Genomic DNA, 21,688 nt, shown 5'->3' on the forward strand with positions numbered 1-21,688 from the left:
CAGTGTCCCTCAAGCACCTCAGATATAACAGGCCCCAAACACTGCTTATCTTCTCCCCCAAACAGTAGGCCCCTATGTTTCTCATCCTGTCCACCCACACACCCAAGCGAGAAACCTCACGGCCACCTCCATGCTCAGTTTGTCGTGAAACCTTCCGCTCTCTCTTCAGTCTCACTGTCCTCACGTTCCCTGCCACAGCTCAAGCCCACACCATCTCTAGCCCAGAGAACTGCATCGGCGTCTGTCCTCCGCCTCGGTCCCCTCCAGGTGATCCTTTAAACTGTTTTACACACAAATCTTTCTAAAACATAAATAATGTAATTTTTTAACGTCACTCTTAGCCTTTTAATTCCCTGTCTACTGCATGAGATTAAATGCCAATTTCCTAATAAGACATGCGCCTCTTTCACTGCCTGCCCCCCGGTTTGCCTCTCGGTGTTCTGCTCTCGGTGTCATCGCCACGCCCCGCCGCTGCGGCGCGGTGGGAATGCTCCCCTCCCCCAGACAGCTAGGCCCCTGCACATTGCCATACTTTGCACACGCTGTTCTCTCTGCATACTTCCCTTCTTGAAAATCTCTCCTTATCTGTGAAGACCTCCTCCTCTGTGAAGCCTTCTCTGGTGGTTCCTAAGTAGGTACTCCTATCATAGAACTACTAGGTAGGTTCCCATCCTGACTCTCCCACTAAGCTGAGAACTTCTAAAGAATTCTTTGCAGTCAGCACCTAATCCAGTGGCTAACATGTAGCTAATACTCAATAAATTCAATACTTCAATGAATAAATGCACAAATAAATGAGCCTCACTATTTGATTTCCAAGAGGGGTGTCACAAACTTGTTGTTGTCCTTAATTTAATGGGATTGGACATACCTGAAGTAGGTGGGCCATTTTTTAGGCTTTAGAAATCTTAGCTGTTTTGAAACCCCATTTGTGTATGGGGTTTAATCATAAGTGTTGCTACAGAAGGTAAGGCTACTTTGATCTGACCTTTAAAATGGGAATAAGATGCTCTAGCAGAGAAACCTGCTGTCAGTTATAACACCTGACACCTCCACTGTCTTTTAGTATAAATTCAAGGTGTACTCTGTATCGCCTAAAAAGCAATATTGAACCATTTGAGAAGACTGAGCAATTCTGAATGCTATTCGGCTCCTGTAGAGTCAATAATGAAAAGCTTTACTGCCAAAGCAATTACTAATTCACCTCTTAAAGTAGGTCTTGGGTCCATGTTTATACATAGAGAATTAAAAGTATATTATATTGAAGATATGGGAAAATAAACCACAGTTTCTATTCTTAAATAAATAACATTTCTTAAGAGTTTCCAATATATGCTACAGAATTTGTTCAGAGTCTAGGAATCATAATTTCTAGTCTGTTTAAATTAATACCTAATCAGTACCTGATTCCTATAATTTTATTTGCCAATTTGTCCCCAATAAATGATGACAATCACTGGAAGCATTTTGAAAAATACAATTTATTTTTAAGTTCTGGCTCTTATACTTTGGACACCCCTTTTTATTATCATTCATTTAGCCTTCCAGCTGGTTATTAAATAACATTTATTGAGCACCTGCTCTCTGTAAGATACTATTAATACAATATACTATGTAGACATATAAAACTCACTTTTTTTTTTTAACTTTGAGAAAAGTTTTTAATATTAAAATCTGTTAAGTTAATATTTTGGAAGAAAGTATGACTGTGGTCATACATAGTCACATATTGAATGTTATAGCTTATAGAAATATAACCCGGGAACAGTTTTGATTTTTCTTGCGTAGTGACCATTTCCCCCAATCTCCACTTTAAACATGAAAATCAAAATTTAAACATTATCACTACATGCTGATATTACAAAGAGGCCATCTTTGCAAGTATTTTCGAGGGGTCTCCATACTGTAGATGAAAAATTTTTTATCCTCAAAATTAGCTCATGCTCTGGCCCGGAGTCTCAGTTGGTTGGAGCATCCTCCCATGCACCAGAAGGTGGCAGGTTCAGTTTCCAGGCAGGCACATACCTAAGTTGTGAGTTTGATCCCCAGTCAGGTGCATGCCGGGAGGAAACGATTCAATGTTTCTCACATCGATGTTTCTCTCTCTTCCACTTTCTCTCTAAATTCAATAAAACATAACCTAGGGTGAAGATTAAAAATAGTTAGCTAACCCTGGCCAGTGTGGCTTAGTGGTTAGAATATCAGGCCGTGCATCGAATTGCAGGTTCGATTCCCAGTCAAGGACATGTACCGGGGTTTTGTATTTGATTCCCTGCCAAGCTGAGACATGTGCAGAAGACAACCAATCAATGTGTCTCTCTCATATCGATGTTTCTCTTTCTCTCTCTCTCTCTCTCTCTCACTCTCCTTCTTTCTCTTTCTCTCTTCCCCCACTCCCTTCCACTCTCTCTAGAAAATAATCAATGGAAAAAATATCCTTGGGTGAGGATTAACAAAAATAGTAATAATAATTAGCTCAATTACTAAAACATTAGGCCTTTTTTTTTTTGGTGTAGCAGACAATGCTCCAACCAACTGAGCCACCTGGCCCGGGCAGGCGGTTTCCTATTTTCATTTCCCGGTGTAGCTAGCCCTCAAGGAAACATCTGCCTGTGGGTTCAGGGGGATGGATCGAGAGGCATTTGCTTTGGTTTTATTTTGGGCGTTGGGTTATTCTTGCTCCTCACTTCTTCCTCCCTCCCTCGGCCTGCACGTTGGAGCCTCTTCTACTCACCACTGACTGGGTTCCGCGCGTGGATGAGGTTGTGACTGGTGTTATGGTGATAGTGCTGGTCACTTTGTTTGCGCCAGGTCGGGAGGAGAGATGGTTCCTGGGAGAGCGGAGGACAGTGCCCGTGGAGACCTCCTTTTCCGCCGTCACGTTGACAGGGCGGACAGTAATAACTGGACTTGCTCCTTCTGCTGAAGTCCCAGGGGACCGTTTAAACTGAGAACCTAAATGAATGTGAATCTTATTGTCTTCTGTGGTTATGATATTGGCATTAGAGTTGTATTTCCGCATTGGAGTTGGGACAGTCTGCTTCTCTGGGGTGACTTTGAGGACAGTCCTTCCCACGGGCATTTCCGGGGGGTCGGGAGAGACTGCAATGTCAGCTGGGGCAGCTGAGGTGGACACTGTCATGATCTGAATGGGGGATGTAGGCCTGTCCGCAAAGGCACCCCTCCCACCGTCTGGGGCTTTCTCTCTGGAATAGGTGGTAATTGTGACTGGGGACATGGCTCGTTCTGGCCCCAGAGTACCATCTCCACTCTTTGATTTTTGAGACATCACATTCGGTGATGGAATAATGGTTATCCTTGGTTTCTGATTCCCTAACGTAGGAATGACCGTGGTACTAGAAAAAAATTCTTCCGATGTGGGGCTCGTTATCTCCAAAGTCGCAGTACTATTCTCGTGGTCCGGTGTCACGCGAATATGCAGGGGTTGGCCCTGCTTTGGTGACAGAACCAGCTCCCCTGGGTGCCCTGGACTGGAATTTGTTCGAGGCCCTTTCTCTGGAGTGACTGAGGGCCCGTTTTCCCTTTTTCTCATCCAGGGAATCCACGACTTTCTCATAGTGAGCTCATTTGCTGCTGGCGGGTACCTGTCTAGAACAGAGGATCGTTCCATTGGTTTTTTCAGTCCCACCTGTCGAAGGTTGCTCATGATGTGATTTTCTTCCTGAAAGGATTTCCGTATAAATACTGCCGGTGTTTCTTCCTCCGCTGCCTCGCTGCTGACGGCGTCCGTCTGCACTCCCGTCGAGGTCACCGGGATGTCTACCATTCTTCTCCCGTTCATACTGGGTCTCAGAACTCGGCTGTAACGCTTGGAAAGCTCCAGCTCTTTCGTCAGACTGAGGACCTCCTGGCCCATGTTTTTGTTCTTATTTTCTTCTTCCATAAATCTTTGCTGAAGGACAGAATAATCCACTTGGAGCTGAGAAAGCTGATCTTCTTTGTTCATTAATTCATGAATCTTCTCTTTAAGAGCTTGTACTTCAGCTTTCAAGTCTCGACTTTTAGCCTCTTCCAACCGAAATCTGTGTCTGAGCTCAGCTTCCTGGCTCACAGCCTCTCCTTTCTCTATCGCTTTATTCTTGGCAATTTGGTGCTTTATCTCCTCCAGTTGCTGAGAGAGGAAATTAGCCTTATCCTGCTCAGTTCTGAATTTCTGCTCCAGTTGATCATACTCATCCTCTGTCTTCATCAAATCCCCTTCCACCACCTCCAGTTGTTGGAGACGTTTCTTCAGTCTCTCAATTTCAAGTGTTAGTTCCTTAATCTTGTTGTCTTCTGGGCAGGTGAGCTCAGGTCCTTTCCGAGACCTTCCTCTTGTTATTTCTCTTTCCACTTCTTCGATCCCATCAAGTCTCTTCTTTAATAAGTCAACACTGCAGCTTAATTCCGATGATTTTTCCTCTTCACTTTTCAGTTTGCCTATTAACTCGTCCCTTTCTTTTGTCAAATTGTATACTTTTTCCTCCATTTCAGATTTCAGTTTTAAAAGCTTCTTACTTTCTTCAATTAGTTTTTCAGTTACATCCATAACCTTTCCTTGTTCCACCTTAAAATTTTTATTGAGTCCGTCCACTTTTCTCTCTTCTTGCTTTATTTTTTCCATCATATTTTTCCTTTCATCTACCAGCATCACAGTGAATGACTTCAACTTTGTAAGATCATCTTTTAGGCTTAATTCAGCCTTTTCCAACCTGCTTTCGGAACATTCCAGTTCTTTAACTCGACTCTTGACCACCTCCAATTCATTTAGCAGGTCTTTGGTTAAGTTCTTTTCTTTCTCCAGATTTAAATGCAGCTGGGTGCATTCAGATTTACTCTTGCTAAATGCTTCTTCCAATTTTTCCAGTTCGGACATTCTCTTCTGTAACTTCTCAACTTCAAGTTTGAGCTCCCTGCTATGGTGTTCTTCCTCTTGCAACTTCTTCCTCAATTCCCTGCACTGGGACTCCGTTTTGGTGATTTCCTCATCTTTACCCTCCATCTCCAGCACGCGCTTCCGGAGATTTTCCACTTCGGCCATGAGGCTGGAGTTGCCACATTCCCCCTTGGCAATTTTATCTCTTAATTCCTGAAGTTCTTCCTCAGCCTTCTGAAGATTTTTGTTAGTCTCTTCTAGCTCCTCAATCCTTTGAGTTAAGCCAACCAGCTTGAGTCTAAGCTGCCTGTTGTGAGACTCTTGATTAGCCAACTTCGCATTCATCTCTTCATGCTCCTGGGAAAACCTCGAAGCCTTGTGCTCAAAATCCACTTCCAACTTCAGCAGTTTCTGTCGGTCTTCTTTGGATTTGGAAGTAATGGCCTTGAGCTTCTCTTCCTCTTCCCTCAGTTTCTGAGTAAGGTCCTGCACTTTCTGGCTTTGCAGGCCAAGCTGCTCGATGTGCATTTGTCTTTCATCCACCAGCATGAGTGCAAAAGACTTTAGTTTTACAAGCTCATCTCTTAGTTTATTGAGCCTCTTGGCATTTTCCTTTTCTTTACGGGCTTGGTAAGCCTTCTCTTGTTCAAGGAGCTTTTTCAATCTGTAAAACAAAATTCATTAAAATATTATATTTTATTATATTATACATTGTGCATTCTATTTTTGTATGTTTATTATTATAAATATTAAAAGATGAATCAGCAAGTAGGTTTGTCATAGATAGTAACTAAAAGATAAAATATTACAGTAAGTCCCTTCTCAATTGCTGCAATATCAAGTTTAACAAATAGCCACTAACAAAACTAATCAGAAGTCAGGATATTAGTTGCCCTAAGAGAGGGGTAGTGCCTAGAAGTGGGCATGAAGAGATGCCAGTTTCTATTTCATAATTTATGTGTTGGTTACACAGGATTGTTCAGCTTCTAAAATTTCTGTAAGCCAAACACTTATAAGTATCTTCCCGCATATATATTTTCTTCAGTAACATGATCATTGCATAACACTTAGGCTGTGCAATAATAATAATTGTTTATATAATGCTTACTGCATTCTAGGCACTAGAAATTATTTTATCCTATGAGCCACGTACTATTAGTATCATCCCCATGAGGAAAATGAGACATGGCACCTGCCAGAGGTCACACAGTCAGTGAGTGGCAGAGCTGGGGTTCAGACTCAGGCAGTGGGGTTCTGGGATCCTGGCTCCTCGCCTCTGCATCATATGACTTCAAAGAAGAAATTTACTTTATTTTTTAACTTTATATTTATTGTTCAGACTATTAAGAGATTTACTTTAAATGAAAGAGAAGGCCCAGAAAAGAAACTTTGGTTTTCTTATTTCGTATGCGACTCTTGCCTGAGAGGGACAGAGCAGGATGAGCTTGCCCACCGAAAGCTGGTCTGTGTGAACTGATCCGAGTTGACACCAGAACTGCACAGGAATTTTTTCTCAGTTTTCTGATTTAAGCAATTTTGTAACATAGAGAACTAGGTTAGGTAAGAAATATGAATTACTATTAATATAAATTGTGGCAGCCATAGGAATTATTGTTTCATATGTGTGACATGCGTTTTCACTGTTGTGTTTATGTGTACCTTCGAAAACCAGAAATAGAAATATACCAGAGTACCTATTTACCATCCTTGTGTTCATCAGTTAACTTGCACCAATTTTTAATAGTTATTTTCAACTATCCATAAAAAAAGTTAAAATAAAAATCATATTCATCATGAGTGTAAGAATGCATTTTAATAATTTATGTTTGCAAGTTATAAACAATTACTAACATGTACTTGTTTAAGTACATTTTTCAAATATACTTTGCACCTTATTTATTCTGAATGACTTATATCATCTTTATGACTAACAGCTAATCAGCTGTTAGCCAAATAAATAGAAATTAATAGTCTCACATTGCATGGTGTTGCAAATGATTGGACATACACATGATCAAAGCCAATGTCAGAGAATTACTATAGAAATAGTTCTGGTGATGTCATTAAGATTTTTAATGGAATTTATTTTCATAAACTATATCCTGTGTTTAAACATCTATTAACTAAATACATAACTTAAAGCCTTTTATGACTTCATTCCTAAACTAGGAGAAAAAGATTGCTTTTAAATCCTATGGACTTGCATGAGCAATACTGTAATGGTTTCAATAAATGTGGTTCTTACATGAATGAAAGGGGATTTTGTTGATCATCTTATCTTTTTATTTGGAGTCAAGATAACTGATATAATGTCACAGAACTACAGAGCAGGAGAGACTTCAGGGGATGTTTTCAAATTCCTTGACCTTAACCAGATTGTCAGAGATGAATTCACTGAAAACATCAATGCTTTCAACTCTAAAATTAAATGTTAAAACTTGTCAAGATATTTGTTTGAGTATCCTGTGCCTCTCTGCTGTTAGAAGCACTGGGCTGCAGTGGCTAACCATAGCTGAATCTCAGTTCTGGCTCTGCCATTTTCCAACTGCCTAACGTCTGGCCAGTCACCGAAACTCTCCAACCCTCAATTTCCCCAGCTATAAAAGAAGGAGTGAGGGACAGTACACCTCCCTCACAGGATCATCCTGAAGACTGAGGGAGCAGGAGTGAGGTGACTGGCACATAGACATGGATGTATAAAGTGTCATGAAAACAGATGTAAGAACCAGAGTATGCTCTTCCTGTCATCTGAAAAGTCTGTCTAATACTTTCTGTGTTTAATCCACAAGAGATGTTCTATCATTATCCTGTCTTTGATAGTAAAACCTGGAGCCGTGGTGTTCTAGCCAGAGCAAAGTAGAAGGCTGTCGACTGTGGAAGGAATTTGACTTCCAGAAAACCATATTTTTCAGGTCCTAGGTGTGATTATTTCTCCTTCTCTAATCCCATGAAGCTATCTCTCCTTCCTTGTTCTATCACATCTAAAGCCACTCCCATCTCTTAATTATAGTAAACTGAGCAACACATGGTCCTTTCTCTGCATCTTCCCCAAATCCAGTTTCCCTGTTGGTGTAGCTGAGGGTTAGATCCAGGACCACAGTAAATTGGGATGGCTCCATTGGGACAGCCTGCCATTGGTGTTCTACGTAGATAGATCTACATTCAAATTTCGACAGGCAGGGCATTCAGCGTGGGAAGGATGGGATGAATTGCGAAAACTTTGCAAAAGGTAACTTGGCATGGACTTTGTGACTGCTTACTCACTAGGAGGAAGGAAGAGAGAAAAAGATTACTTCAATGCTTTGGGTCTGAATTATTGCAAATAGTAATACTTCTAATAGGAACATGAAAAACAGATGAGAATGAGTATTCGTATTAGTAGAAAACTGAGGCAAAAGCAAAACAGTCAAGTTGAAAAATATACCAGGCAATAGTTAACAATACTGTATTGTACGCTAAAATGTTAAGAGGGTAGAGCTCATGTTAAGTGTTATTACCATAATGCAATTAAGAAATTAAAAAGTACACTAAGCAATTAGAAATGTAGTGCTTTGAAGATAAATTCTATAAATTATACAGCCCACATATATTTTAACCTATTATCCTAATGCCTCTCCATTGCATTACTCCAGCCCAAGCCCTGAGCATCTTTTGCTGATAATTCTACAACAGCCTCCTGAATGCTCTCCTAACAATCTCAGCATTGCCACTTGTTGGCTGTGGACGGTATACCTCAGTTTCCTCACTGATAAATTGGGCACCCAAATAGTATCTCATTCATAGGGTTAGTGCGAAGTACATATCAGTTATTATATAAAAAGCACAGTAACACCAGCTGTGTTAGTGTAAGTGTAGTTTTAGCTTTATTATTATTATCTCACCCAAATGCAAATATGGTCATGTCACTCCCTGGCTTTCTGTGGCTTCCTGTTTCTTTGAGAACATGGCCCAGCACGGATTGATTCCTGACTACCTTCGCGGGTTCATCTCAAGTCAAGCTCTTCCATTATCTAATCAGCTGACATTCCTTGCACATGCCATGTCCTCTGCTTAGTATTTCCTCCCTGTTTCTCCTTTCACTTTGACACACACACTAAAACATACCTGGCTGCTTTTTTATCCTTCAAGTCTCATTTAATTGTCACTTGTCCCAGGAAGCCTTCCCTGACCAACCTGATTAAGTTAGATCTTTTTATAGATTCCCATCCTAACAATCACAGTTTTGTGTATTGAACAATTATTTTGCATTGCTGGGCACCATCTCCATGTGATTATGCTATTTAAGGAGCAGAACAAAAGGGTTTTGGTGTTGCTTGTGTCTTACCCCTCCTCCGCACCCCCCTCTCTGCCCATCTTGCCATCCTGCAACCATGGGCTGATTCTAAACGTATCGACATCAAAAGGAATCCCGAAGACCAAGACTAAGAAGATTAATTAGTAGCCCCTGATTCTCATCTGCAGTTATAGGAAGAGCCTTAAGTATCCTGAAATCAAATTTCTTTTTGGCAAGTTCTTCATTTTCTGCAAGCATTTTATCTTATTTAGAGGACAAAAGGAAGACAAATGGATAATCTAATAGATTTTTTATCATTTTCTTGTCTTTCTTAATAACTATTAAATGTATCCCTCATTTCTCTTTTCAACCTAAATAAAATTATGTTTTAACTTGCAAGTTTTTCATTTATAAACATGTCAAGAAATTCAATTGTTTTCACCTAGAAGACTTTAAAAGTGTAGACATGAATGTTTTGATTGTTTATGGTGTATACATTTGTCAAGACTCATCAAATTGTATATTTAAAATTGGTGAATGTTATCATATGTAAATTATATCTCAATAAAAAATATAGTAATAAAAGTAATATAAAAAGCCCTGGAAAGTACTCCAAGATGTCAGATAAAGAGAGAAAAATTGTAAACATAAGAGAGCGACTTAAAATATGATAAAACTATAAATTAACTTATTAATCTTATGGCAGAAAGAAGTGAAAGCAGAAGTCAGAAAGGTAAAGAGAAGAGGGCTAACATTTGCAGGTAGGAGAGATTCACAAGAAAATTTTTTCTGGGAAATAATGTTTCAGGTATTAGAAAACCTCCAGTCCTAATATTATTTCAAGACGCTCCTAAAAGCCCACCCCAAACTCCAGTATTTGCTAATACCTAATTAAAAAAAAAAAAAAAAGCTAAAAAGAAAGGTCTTTGATAATAAAACATCTTATTTACCAACTATCTATTATTACATCCCAGGCAGTATTTTAGGTATTTTATTACTCATTTCATTTTCATAACAGCTTTTCGAGCAAGGTATTTTACTGTGCCATTTTATAAATAAGTAAGTTATTTGACTGAATCAAGGGAATAGGACCAAAGAAGGAGAAGGCTGGGATTTTGGACCAGATCTGTTGACCACAAACAATACACTTATAACAACAATACTATTCCTCAAATAGATATTGCTAGAACAGTTCAAATTTGTAAGACTGTGTGTTTATGTAGGTTAACTTTATCTTGCTTGATTCAGTCTATCCTTCTGGAATTGTCAAGATCCTCTTCAGACTCGGTCTTGTCACCCAATATATCAACTTATGTCAAGCATTGTCTCAATGGCAAAATGACCCCAACCACTAATCAAAAGGCAGGTCAGGACACAGAGCCCTTCAAATACTCTTAAGATCTCCCTCCTGCTGCCATTAACCCATTCAGTAGCATGGACATTGTCATTCAATTAGCTATGAACCCACTGGGCTGTTCTTCCTGATCTCTTCTGAGCTCCCAGTTCGCCCCTGCAAGCCTGTTCCAATCACATCATCCTCACGTCAATCAGCTACAACCAAATTCTTCCAGATACTGGGGCCCAAAATCTAGAGTCATACTCGAGCTCTCTTTTTCTCTCACATCCCCACATTCAAGTCTTCAGCAAATCATGTCAACTCTACCTTCAAGCCAGGAAAAGGCAAGTGCCATATGATTTCACTCATATGTGGAATCAAATGAACAAACAAGCAAAACAGAGACAGATATAGATAGAGAGCAGGCTGACAACTGTCGGGAGGGGGACTTAGGGGTGGGGCAGCTGGAGGGATTGAGTAAAAAAATTTTAAAAAAGAGAAATTATTGACATAGACAACGTTGTGGTGATTGTGGTGGTGGGATTTATGGAGGTGGAAGAGGGTACGGGGGGATAAATGGTGATGGGAAAAAATTACAAATAAATAAAATGTTTAAATAAACTAAATATAGATTTCAAATCCAATTACTTCTCACCTCCTCCATTGGGCCAAACTATCATCATCTCTTATCTGGATTATTTTTATAGCAATCTAATCTGACTCTCAGCTTCCACTCTTGCTCATACTCAATCTATTGTTTGCCCAGAAGCCAGAGTAATCTTTAAGGAAAGGAGTAAATCAGATTCTTCACCTCTTCTGTCCAATCCCTCCAATAGCTTCCCATTTGAAACTGAGTGAAGCCAAATCACCACAATGACCTAAAAAGCCCTATATTTTCTCCCTTTCCCCCTTACCTCTCTGACTTCATTTCTTACTATCATCTTTTAGATATTCTCATAGATCACTCCCTTCGTTCCTTTAGATCTTCATACAAATATCACCTTCTGGAGGGAGGAGGCTTCCTCGCTCACCTTGTTTTATCTTTTGCATTTCATGGTAAAACTTCCTATTTCCCTCTCTTGCTTACTTTTTCTTCGTAGCACTTATTACCATCTAATACACTATATATTTTACTTATTTTTTAAAATTGATTGTGTCTCTTCTCTAAAATATAAGGACCTGGAAAGGATTTTTGTGTATTTTATTCACTGCTATGGCTTTAGCACCCAGGACATAGTCCATGGTGAGCTTGTTACATATTTGTTCAAGACTATGTCAAAAGGCCTTCTCCAAAATCTTATGGAAATTCAAATGCACTTGGATAAGTTCCTTAATTTCTTTGTTCCTCAGCTTTCTCATCTATAAAATGGAGAAAATGAAAGGACCTCCTTCATGGGGCTGTTGTGAAGACTAAAGGGAATGAAACCTGTAGAGTGCTCGGCCGGTGACTAGCCCCTAGACTGCACTCAGGATGTTCCCGCAGTCAATATGGCTGGCAATACCAAGTAGTGCACCTCCTCCTGATTGGTCATTTAAGTCATTTACTGCACATTTGCTTTGTGCTGGGCATGACGCAAGGCATATAAAGAAAAAAAAAGAGAGACCAGCTCTTGCCCATAAGGCATTTGTTCACTAAACAAGAGGGCAATTATAGATATGCAGAGGGAGCAAATAAGAAGGGCAGCTAAGTCTTACCAGGGGATGGGAGTTAGAGGGGCTTCTAGGAGGAGGTGAACTCTTCCTGAGTCTTAAAAGCTAAGTAGGAGATGGATGGGCAAGTGGGGAAGGGAAGAAAAGGGCCCTCCAGACCACAGGTTAGCAAACCATTGTCTGCGGCCAAATCTAGGTCAAGGCCAGTATTTGTACAGCCCTCGACCTAAGAATGATTGTTACATTTTAAAGGGTTGTAAAACATAACAAAGAAGAATATTCGACAAATACCGGATGTGACCCGCAAAGCCTAAAGTAGTAGTCTACTGAAAACAGCAAGTAAAAGCACAAAACTGGAAAATAAGAGACATTTCATTTTCAAGGCACAGAAGGTGGGTCAACTGAAATGAAGGGTGCCTGTGGGGACAGCAGGGGGAAATGAGGCTAGAAAGGAAGGACACGCCTAACAAAGCGAACCATGGGCTAACAGGATGATCTGAACTTAGGGTTCAGAATATGAGAACATTTAATAGATGTGCAGAGAATGGAGGAATGTATCCAGGAACTAGGTATCCGTTAGGAAGCCACAAAAGCAGGAGTTGAGTGTGCAATGGAGTCTGAACTAAAATGTCATTGAACAAGGAGAGGAGGGGGTACACATGGTGATTTTCAGGAGACAGAAGTCATAGGGTTTGGTGATTGATGGAGTGAGGGTGGAGCCAGGGTTATTAATTTAATGTCAGTGTTTATCACTTAGAGGGTAATATCTGAGAAACACACTTGGAGGGAAAAATCATGATATTCTGGAAAGGTACAATGACTTGGGGCTCTTGAGAACCTACATGTGAAATTCGTATTGGTAGGCCTGGAGTTCAGGAAGTACCCAGGGAGAGTCTCCAGGGACTGGTGCAATCTAAAGCCATAAGAAAGGTGGAGATAAGTAGGAGATGTGTAGACATAAAGGAGAAAAAGGAGGACAAAAAGATATGAGATGAGAAAACACAAAGAACTCAATGAGAGAGCCTGAGCAGGGACACCCAGGGAGACAGGCAATAGTGCCTCCCCAGATGCCAAGACAGCAGAGAGAAGCATAAGGAACAGGCTGTGTCCACGATGCCAAACACTGGCGAGACCAGAAGAGAGAACAGGAAAATGTCCACTGTTTTCACTTCAATTCAAATTAGAAAAACTTTTTTCTATTAGACTTGTCGATATGGATATCATCAGTACTTCATGTGAGCAGTTTTGGTGGAGTTAGGAAACAAAATACACATTAGAACTTTCACTGATTAAAAAAAAAAAGAGAGAGAGAAAATGGAGACAAATATCTGAGAGTAATTATTTGAGATCTTAATTGTAAAAGGGAGGAGAAACAGGAAAGTAGACACAGTAGAGACAGGGCAGGATCAACATTTTAAACTTTTATCTACATTTGAAATTATATATATTATGAGATTAGCATGTTCCCTCTTAACTTTAAAGCTCTTTGTTTTTCTTGATAGAAATAGTCCAGTTTATAAATAATCATAGAATGCCACTATTAATAAATAAAAATGTAAATATTGAGTCCCCAGTGAAAGAACGGATATAGCAATGTCTCCCGAAAGAGAAATAGCTGGACGCTGTATTTATATTACATACCTCCACCCACGACATATCTTACCAAAGAAATTAAACCCAAATCAGATCAAGCTGCTATAACTACTTAATAGGTTATAAGAAAGACAGGGGAAAGAAACATGCTAAATAACATTATGATGACATAATGAAAAAATAACAAAATGTAGAGAATTACACAGCATTGTAAAAAAGTTTTTTAAGTAAATAAAATGCAATAAAAAATAGTGGAGGAGATAAAACTATAAATTAAAAGAAATTTAGAAGACATATCAATCAACTGTAATCTATTTGGATTCTAATTCAAATATTTTTTTAAGTGAGACAGTTGGAAAAATTATATTGTTAAAATTATGATGAAATTTTTAGTGTGACAAAGGATTTTGGTAATTTTTTTAAATTCTTAACTTTTAGAAATACATATTGAAATATTTATGAATAAAATTATATGTATGGAATTTATACCAAAATAATCCAGGGGAGTGGGGTTGGGTGAAACCAGAGTTATCACAATTGATTAATCATTAAAGCTAAGTGATGAATTCATTATATAAGGGTTCATTATACTATTCTCCTTGTTTTTGGAAATGTTTGAAGTTTTCCATTATACAGTTTTTTACCCTCTTTCCCAATCTTTAGCTTCTTCTCCCACCCCATGCCCTACTCCCATGTCTCAGCAGTTTGGGTGTCTGCTCATGTTTCTACTTTCCTTACAGTGCCATGGGACTCAGATTTGTCTGTGATTGTGGGTGATTCTTTCATTCCTTTCCATGTTTATAAATTAACCTAGTGAGAGACTTACTTTTTCTTCCCCGGTGGGGTCCATTTCATGCTTTGTCAAATTTATCTTAGAAAAAGCATCCTCACACTGTTCTGTTCCACAGATATTTGTTAATTTATCTTTCCTTTTAGAGTCTAAGGACAATTTGCTTTGTTGGGAAACAGAGCAAGCGAGGGTTTCTTTAACTTTATCCCGGTTACCACCTCGGAGATAAAACACCTTCTCTGGAACAGCTGTCCATCAGAGCTCCTAAAGACTCAGGGCCACACCCACATCCATTCTCACTTCTTGAAAAGTAAACCAGGTCAGGTTCACAGGTTCTTTACCCCAACTTTCTTCACATGCCCACTTCTTCAATCATTTCTCCAAATTTATCAGCATTAGCCCTAGAGCAGCAATTTTCTCTTTGCTTCCTTTAGATGTTGTCACTTGTCACCACCTTAATCCACTGAATCTCATTTTAAAACACTCACTGATGTCATCTTGAAAGACACCTAGGTTTGTTTCCTAGCCAGGCCATGCTAATTTCCCTTCGCATTGTTTCCTTTCTCTTTCACTGCGTTCTTTTAATCTTCTTCAGCTCTCCCTGTATGTATGCCTCTCTGTCTTTCAAGAGAAAAGGCAGGTAAAAACTAGCAAAGGCATGATAGTAATTAAAGATGAATGAACCTGAAAAGAGTCAAGCTTGCATGCAGTTAGAAGTCTTTAATCACAATGCATTTTTTCCCAACTAGAGCACAGGGCAGAGCTAAGCAGCTTGGTAACATGACAGGACATGGTTTCACCAAATGATTCAGGAAGAAGTGTTACTTTATCACAAATCGTCTCAATTCCCCAAGATGAGACTATTATAATAATTATCCAGAATTAATCTAATGTCCCTAAACTACTACACAGAGCTGGGATTAGGGTGCAGTGGGTAAGGCTGGGTCATGCAGCTGCAGTCGGACCCTGTCCTCATTTGAAATTTGGATATTTTGTCCATAATAAGATTATTGCACTCATTTTTATTTTTAAAAATAATGCATTAAAATACTGTATATCTTGATTACTGAGTTTTTAGGCATTCCCCTTAAATTTTGTGCCCACGGCGAGAGCCTCATTTGCCTCACCCTAGTCCCAGCTTGAGCACTGAATGCTGATCATTTTTTATATATAAAGAAAGGCTGGATCCTTCATAAGAGGACGCAAACTTTTGAGCAGTATTACATAGCATCTGGTCTCAAACATTTTGACCGTGGTCCAGTGGAGTGGGACAGAGGCCTATCTACCTATTCTCACAATAAAAAAGAACTTGCTGATAAAAAACTGAAAGAGAAAAAAATAAAATCAGGAAACTTTTTGCCATCAGCATTTATGAACTGCTTTTACTTCGTAAGAGAAGAGCCTAAAGTTAAACACATGATTTTATATTCTAAAACTATATCCTATAAATTTCAAAATAATCTAGCAATCTTGTTACATTTACTTTGATACTATTACCCAAGTAATTCAAATAGCACCAGCATACACACACACACAACAGGCAAATGATCACAAATGAAATTTTACTCTTCATCAGATTTTGAGGGGATTAGGTATAATTCTGCTCTAGAATAGGCACACTAATGATGCGCCTTGAAGTCCAGTTGTTGAAAATTATAAATCAAGGATATTCATTATGGACCCTCGGTGGCTTAACCCAACAACTCACAACAAACAACTGATTATGAAGTTTAAATAATACTAATTTACCTTTAAAAGTCACAAATGGCAGCAACTGAAAACCATGAAAAGTTCATGGTAGAGAACAAATTCTTTTTCTTCAAAGTTATGGGATTTCCTACTGCCAGGTGAGCCTGTGCTCACTGTTTGCCAACATCTGGTAGTAGCCAGATGCCACTGTAAAATACTGACTTAGTCTTTAAGAAAACCTAGTAACATGCTAATATAAAATTACAACTGCTATATTTAAAAAGAAATCACTTCTGCCCTGGCCGGTTTGGCTCAGCGGTTAGAGCGTCGGCCTGCGGTCCCGAGAGACCCGGGTTCGGTTCCCGCTAAGGGCGCGTACCTCGGTTGCAGTTTGTCCCCGGCCCTGGTTGGTCGTGCGGGTGGCAGCCACTTGATGTGTCCCTTTCACATTGATGTTTCTCTCTCTCTCTGTTCCTCTCTCTCCCTCCTGCTCTACCTGAACAAAAAACAAACAAAAAAAAATGTCCTCGGGTGAGGATAAAATAAAAAAAATAAAAAAAAGAAAGAAATCACTTCATAAATTACTAGTAAATAGTTCTTAGTCATAGTAGAAATTAAAGTCTAGGGAATTATTTGTCATTTGTTTCTAAAACCATAGTAACAATTTTTTTTTTTCCTTCTGATAGCTTGCTGCCCATCAGGAGACCCATATTTGAGAATCATTGTTTGAGGAGTTCTGTGATCACACACTCTAGTATGAAGCCTCCTGGCTCATACAGAAATATAACCATGATACATTCATTCACTCAATAATTCAACAGAAACAGGTTGAATGTCCCCTCATTGTCAGACAGTGTATTAGGTACTCAGAACAACAACAAGAACAAAATCGCAACATTATATAAAAAGCACCATTTTTGCTTTAAATATAGTCTACTGAGGGACACCCAAGCATGGGGATGTGATTGGACAAAGTAGTTGCTAAAGTACTTGCAACTTTTGTTCCCGGTGCTAATTCCCTCCTATCAGGAGTGCAGCCCATATGGCCCCTTTGGGGAAAGTACATAAGGGTCCCCCTTCTCTCTAGGGAACTAGTCCTTATAAGGACAGAAGACAGGAATTTTCTTTTCTTATGATTTTCCCCCACAATTTATAAAAAGCACCCAGTAATTAAACACGGAGACCGTTGGTGTCGGCAACCTCAAATTGCTTTCCTACCCAACTGAAAGGGGCAGGAAAGACTATTAGAATTAATAGAAAATATTAGAAAAGAAAACTAATTATAGTGGGGCACTAGCCATAGTTAGAAAAATGTTTATCATCCTTTACAATGTTGGTCATGAGTGCTCTGTTCTGATTGAGGAAAAGCCCACTCTGAGAGGTGTGTGCCTTGGGAGTTCACCTGGGGAATGCTGTCCATTCTCCTAACCTGAGGACAAGGGGGACCACCTGACATGTGGAAAGATGAACAACCTGATGAAAGATTAACAACCTGATGAACACTGGACCTGTGACTGCGACTCACTGGCAATCAGCTCCTGCAGCCCCCGTCCCCATTCCTCCCCCCTTGCCTGTAACCATTTCATCCATTTCGGTTCCCTTTTGCCTAACTGCCCCTTCTCAAGTAGTCATTGTTTCTCTACACTTTAAAGGCAGCCGGCAAGGGAGGAAGTGCCGTGCAGACGTCACAGGAGGACCTGCTGCTCTCCCATACTGCCGGCAATACCGGAATCAACACCCATTTGATTCAACCTTGTCTCTGCTTAATTGGCTCAAATAGTGACAGGCCACCTGGATCCATTCTTTGTCCAGTTTCACAATTAGCAAAATAGATAAGGGGTGGGCCTTTTCCCAGCCATTTTAGACTCTTTCAAATCCTTTGCAACCCTTTCAGGTGAAACTCCTTTTTCTCAAGCATATTTTACAGGTTAAAGAAGAAATGATATTCAGACTGACAAACCTCAGGGTAGGGGGTGGAGGGGGGATAAATGAGATAAACCAAAACACTTATATGCATATATGCATAACCAGTGGACATAGGCAACAATGCTAGGGGGATGGGGTGCAGGATGGGGAGGAGGGGGTCTGGGAGGAAAAAGGAAAAACATCTGTAACAAAAAATAAACTGATAAAAATTGAAAAAAAAAGAAGAGATGATAAGAACCCAGCTGGCACATTGGCCAGACTGTCTCCTGAAGAACCAACAAACAGAAACTCCTCAAGGCAAACAACCCTCGGCGTCTGTGTGACTTACAACACACGACCCCTTCCAATCTTTGGTTGCTCAATGCCACGTGGTACTTGGCTTTTTCCCAGTCTATGGGGAAAGACAAAATCAATTCTTTCACAAGCCGGAGTCACTGGCCTAAACCAACCCTAAGAGTCCCATGCTGGAATGCCTGGCTTCTATGTGGAATGAGATGGCTTTTGGTCCCTATTCTTTCATTGGGCAAGGGCTCCTGCAAACTACAACCTGCACAACCATACACAGTCCTGTGGGCTCTTCCTTCTCATCCTCAGAGTTCAGCTCACGTCTCCTCCCCAGGGAGGCACTGGCCAACCAGCTTATTGAAAATAGTTTCCCCAGCCACTCTCGGTCAGATCACTCTATTCCCTTCTCTCACTGCACTTTCATTATCTAAAATCATCAGGTTCATTTATTTGTTTAGTTAGATATTGTCTGTCTCCATACCTCTCCACAGTGCAAAAGCTCCATAAGAACAGGGCCCATCACTGAACACCAGTACCCTCACAAAGTGCCTAACACACAGTAGGCGCCCAATATTTGTTCATGAACAATAAGCAAAGGTGATACAAATAAAGAATGAGGGAAATGCTGCACCACATAAAAGAAAAAGAGCATGCAAACACAAGAAAGCACAACCTCATTCAGAACAGCACGGTCAATGTCAGAAGAAGGGAAAATGTCAAGCAATGAGACTCCAGTGGAATGTGGAGGTCAGACCATCAAGAAGTTTGATGTCATCCTAAGGAGTCCAGCTCCACTGTGAGGGTTACACAGTTCTTGAAGGACTTTAAGAACAATGGTAAATGTCTGCTGACAATGCGATTGTATGGCTTGCAGAAGGGGAAGACTACAGGCAGGGAGACCAATGGTAAAAGTATTGAAATTCTTCAAGAAAAAAAAAACAAAACTAAATGAAGATTACAGTTGTAATATGAGAAAAGAAGATTACAGGTATAATTAAGATGTAGAATTCTCTGGTTTTGGCAACCAATTGAATGTGATAGTTAAAGTAGAAAAAAATATATAGGATTTTTTTCCTGCATTTTGACAAGGGTGACTATGTGAATGATAGTGCCTTGACCATACTGGCCCATTAGCATCACAATATAGCCAAGTGATCTAAGTAGTAGCATGTGGAATCTTAGGGAGATGGTTAGGATGGCTACCAATTGCCCAGTTTTCCCTCAAGATTCCACTGACTAGATTAGAGGGAAAAACTCTCTCTCTCTCTTTTTTTTTTTTATCCTCACCTGAGGACATTTTTTTTTTTTTTTTTTTTTTCATTTATCTTCAGATAGAGTGGGAGGGAAAAAGGGAGGAAGAGAGAGAAAAACATCAGTGTGAGAGAGAAACATCAAGTGGCTGCCAACCACACGACCCCAAACAGGGCCAGGGACAAACTGCCACCAAGGTACATGCCCTTACCGGGAACCAAACCCAGGACTCTCTGGTCCACAGGTCGACGCTCTAACCGCTGAGCCAAACCAGCCAGGGCAAAACTCTCTTTTTTAATAACTCAACTCAGCCGAGTCGGCATGGGCAAGATAAATTTCTAGGTCTTCTCTAGAATTATGACTTCTTGAAATGTTTTATTTTAGATCTTAATTTTATTCATCCTTGAAAAATAAGTGTGATTTTCTATTATAAACTTGTGAGGGGAGCAAATTAGGACTCTGAAGCTTTGGCAGGAAGTGTTTTGGAATAAGGACATCAGCTCACTTGATGAGATCAACGTTATATACAGCTATAGAGAAAAAATGATCATTAAAGTTACTAAATTACCACCCCGGCTGGTTTGGCTCAGTAGTAGAGTGTCGGCCCACAGACCAATGAGTCCTAGGTTTGATTCCAGCCAAGGGCACATGCCTCGTTTGCGGTTCATTCCCGGCCCTGGTCAGGGTTGTGTGGGAGGCAACCGGTTGATGCGTCCCTCTCATGTCGATGTTTCTCTCCCTCCTCCTTTCTCTCTCTCTCTCTCTACCTGAAGATAAATAGAAAAATATCCTCAGGTGAGAATAAAAAATAAATAAATAAAGTTACTAAATTACCAATATTAATTTATATATTATATTATTTAATAACTCAAAATTCTACACTTCTAATAATTATCCTTTGGCTACTTCATTTTCATTTACCTCTCCAGTTCCTCTCTCCGCCATTCTCAGCTCTGCTCTCTACTCCAAGAGGCTGACCTCTAGGCATTGTAGTTACAAGCTCCTTCTAGGTTTCAGTTTAATTTAGTCAACAGTAAGTACTGATTGGAGACTGGAGAATGGGGAATTAATTCCCTCCTGAGTCCTGGATATTTTATTTCATTCCTTCACTAAGGGCCATACTCCCTGTTAGGCAGCCCTCACCTGTAGAGGACTAGTTACTCAAGAGTTCTGGTAACTACTCCCTCTTTCCAAGTTAATGGGTAGTAAGAAGTACACATGCTCACATGCACCCCAACACCAATTACTAGGGTTCTGTGGAACTGCAGTGTTCCTTATTAGCTTCCTGACACTCCAACTACACATGTATAACAACATCAAATGACCCCATTTGAGTCATGTGAGTTTTTGCTGTAACCCTGAACAGTTCATGTAATATGTAAATTTCAGGGCTCAGAATCACTTCCCTTCTCTACACTCAACACACAACTTTATATGCATCATGGTTTCTCCTAAAACAGAGTTGGAGCTTGGGATAATAGGACAACTCTAAGAAAAGAGGAAACACGGACAGTAGTGATTGGGAGTATGTCAATGAAGAGTTGAGGAAAAAGAATTACTATGGTGGAGAGTGGAAACAAGAACACATGTGAAACCGAAGAAGGGGAGGCAGAGTGGTGTTCCTCCTCTCCCTCAGACCAGACATGAAGGGTCTCACCTCTCCCTACTTTAAGGCTGGGAAGCAGGTAAGGGCATTGCCTTGGATCCCAGGACAACAGTATTGAAGCCTAGCTCTCTAACTGTTTCATTTTGCATTGTAGGTTCTTTAGAGCTAGAAAATTTATGGTTGATAAAGTAGAAAGATTACAAATACTGAAAGTTGAATTGGAATATTCAGGAGGGAAAAAAGTGGGTAATTCCCAGTAGAGGACCAAATATGAAATTATATCTAATACAGTGATACCTCGGTTCTCGAACATAATTCGTTCCAGGAGGATGGTCGAGAACCGAATTGTTCGAGAACCGAAGCAATGAAACCAATAGGAAAGCGTGACTCCACAAAGCGTGACTCTCTCTCTG

The 21,688-nt window shown here is 40.0% G+C and overlaps 1 protein-coding gene across 2 annotated transcripts in view; it reads right to left on the reverse strand.

Annotated features, from left to right (window-relative positions):
* FILIP1 (filamin A interacting protein 1) overlaps positions 1-21,688 on the reverse strand; it is a 201,132-nt gene that overhangs the window by 14,008 nt on the left and 165,436 nt on the right. For both annotated transcript variants that reach the window (XM_036248428.1, XM_036248427.1), the window contains exon 5: positions 2,735-5,540. In XM_036248428.1, coding sequence (XP_036104321.1) covers positions 2,735-5,540 — 2,806 coding nt within the window. The remainder of the gene's footprint in view (positions 1-2,734; positions 5,541-21,688) is intronic.

Source organism: Molossus molossus, unplaced genomic scaffold, assembly GCF_014108415.1.
Source record: "Molossus molossus isolate mMolMol1 unplaced genomic scaffold, mMolMol1.p scaffold_m16_p_8, whole genome shotgun sequence".
Taxonomy (NCBI): Eukaryota; Metazoa; Chordata; class Mammalia; order Chiroptera; family Molossidae; genus Molossus; species Molossus molossus.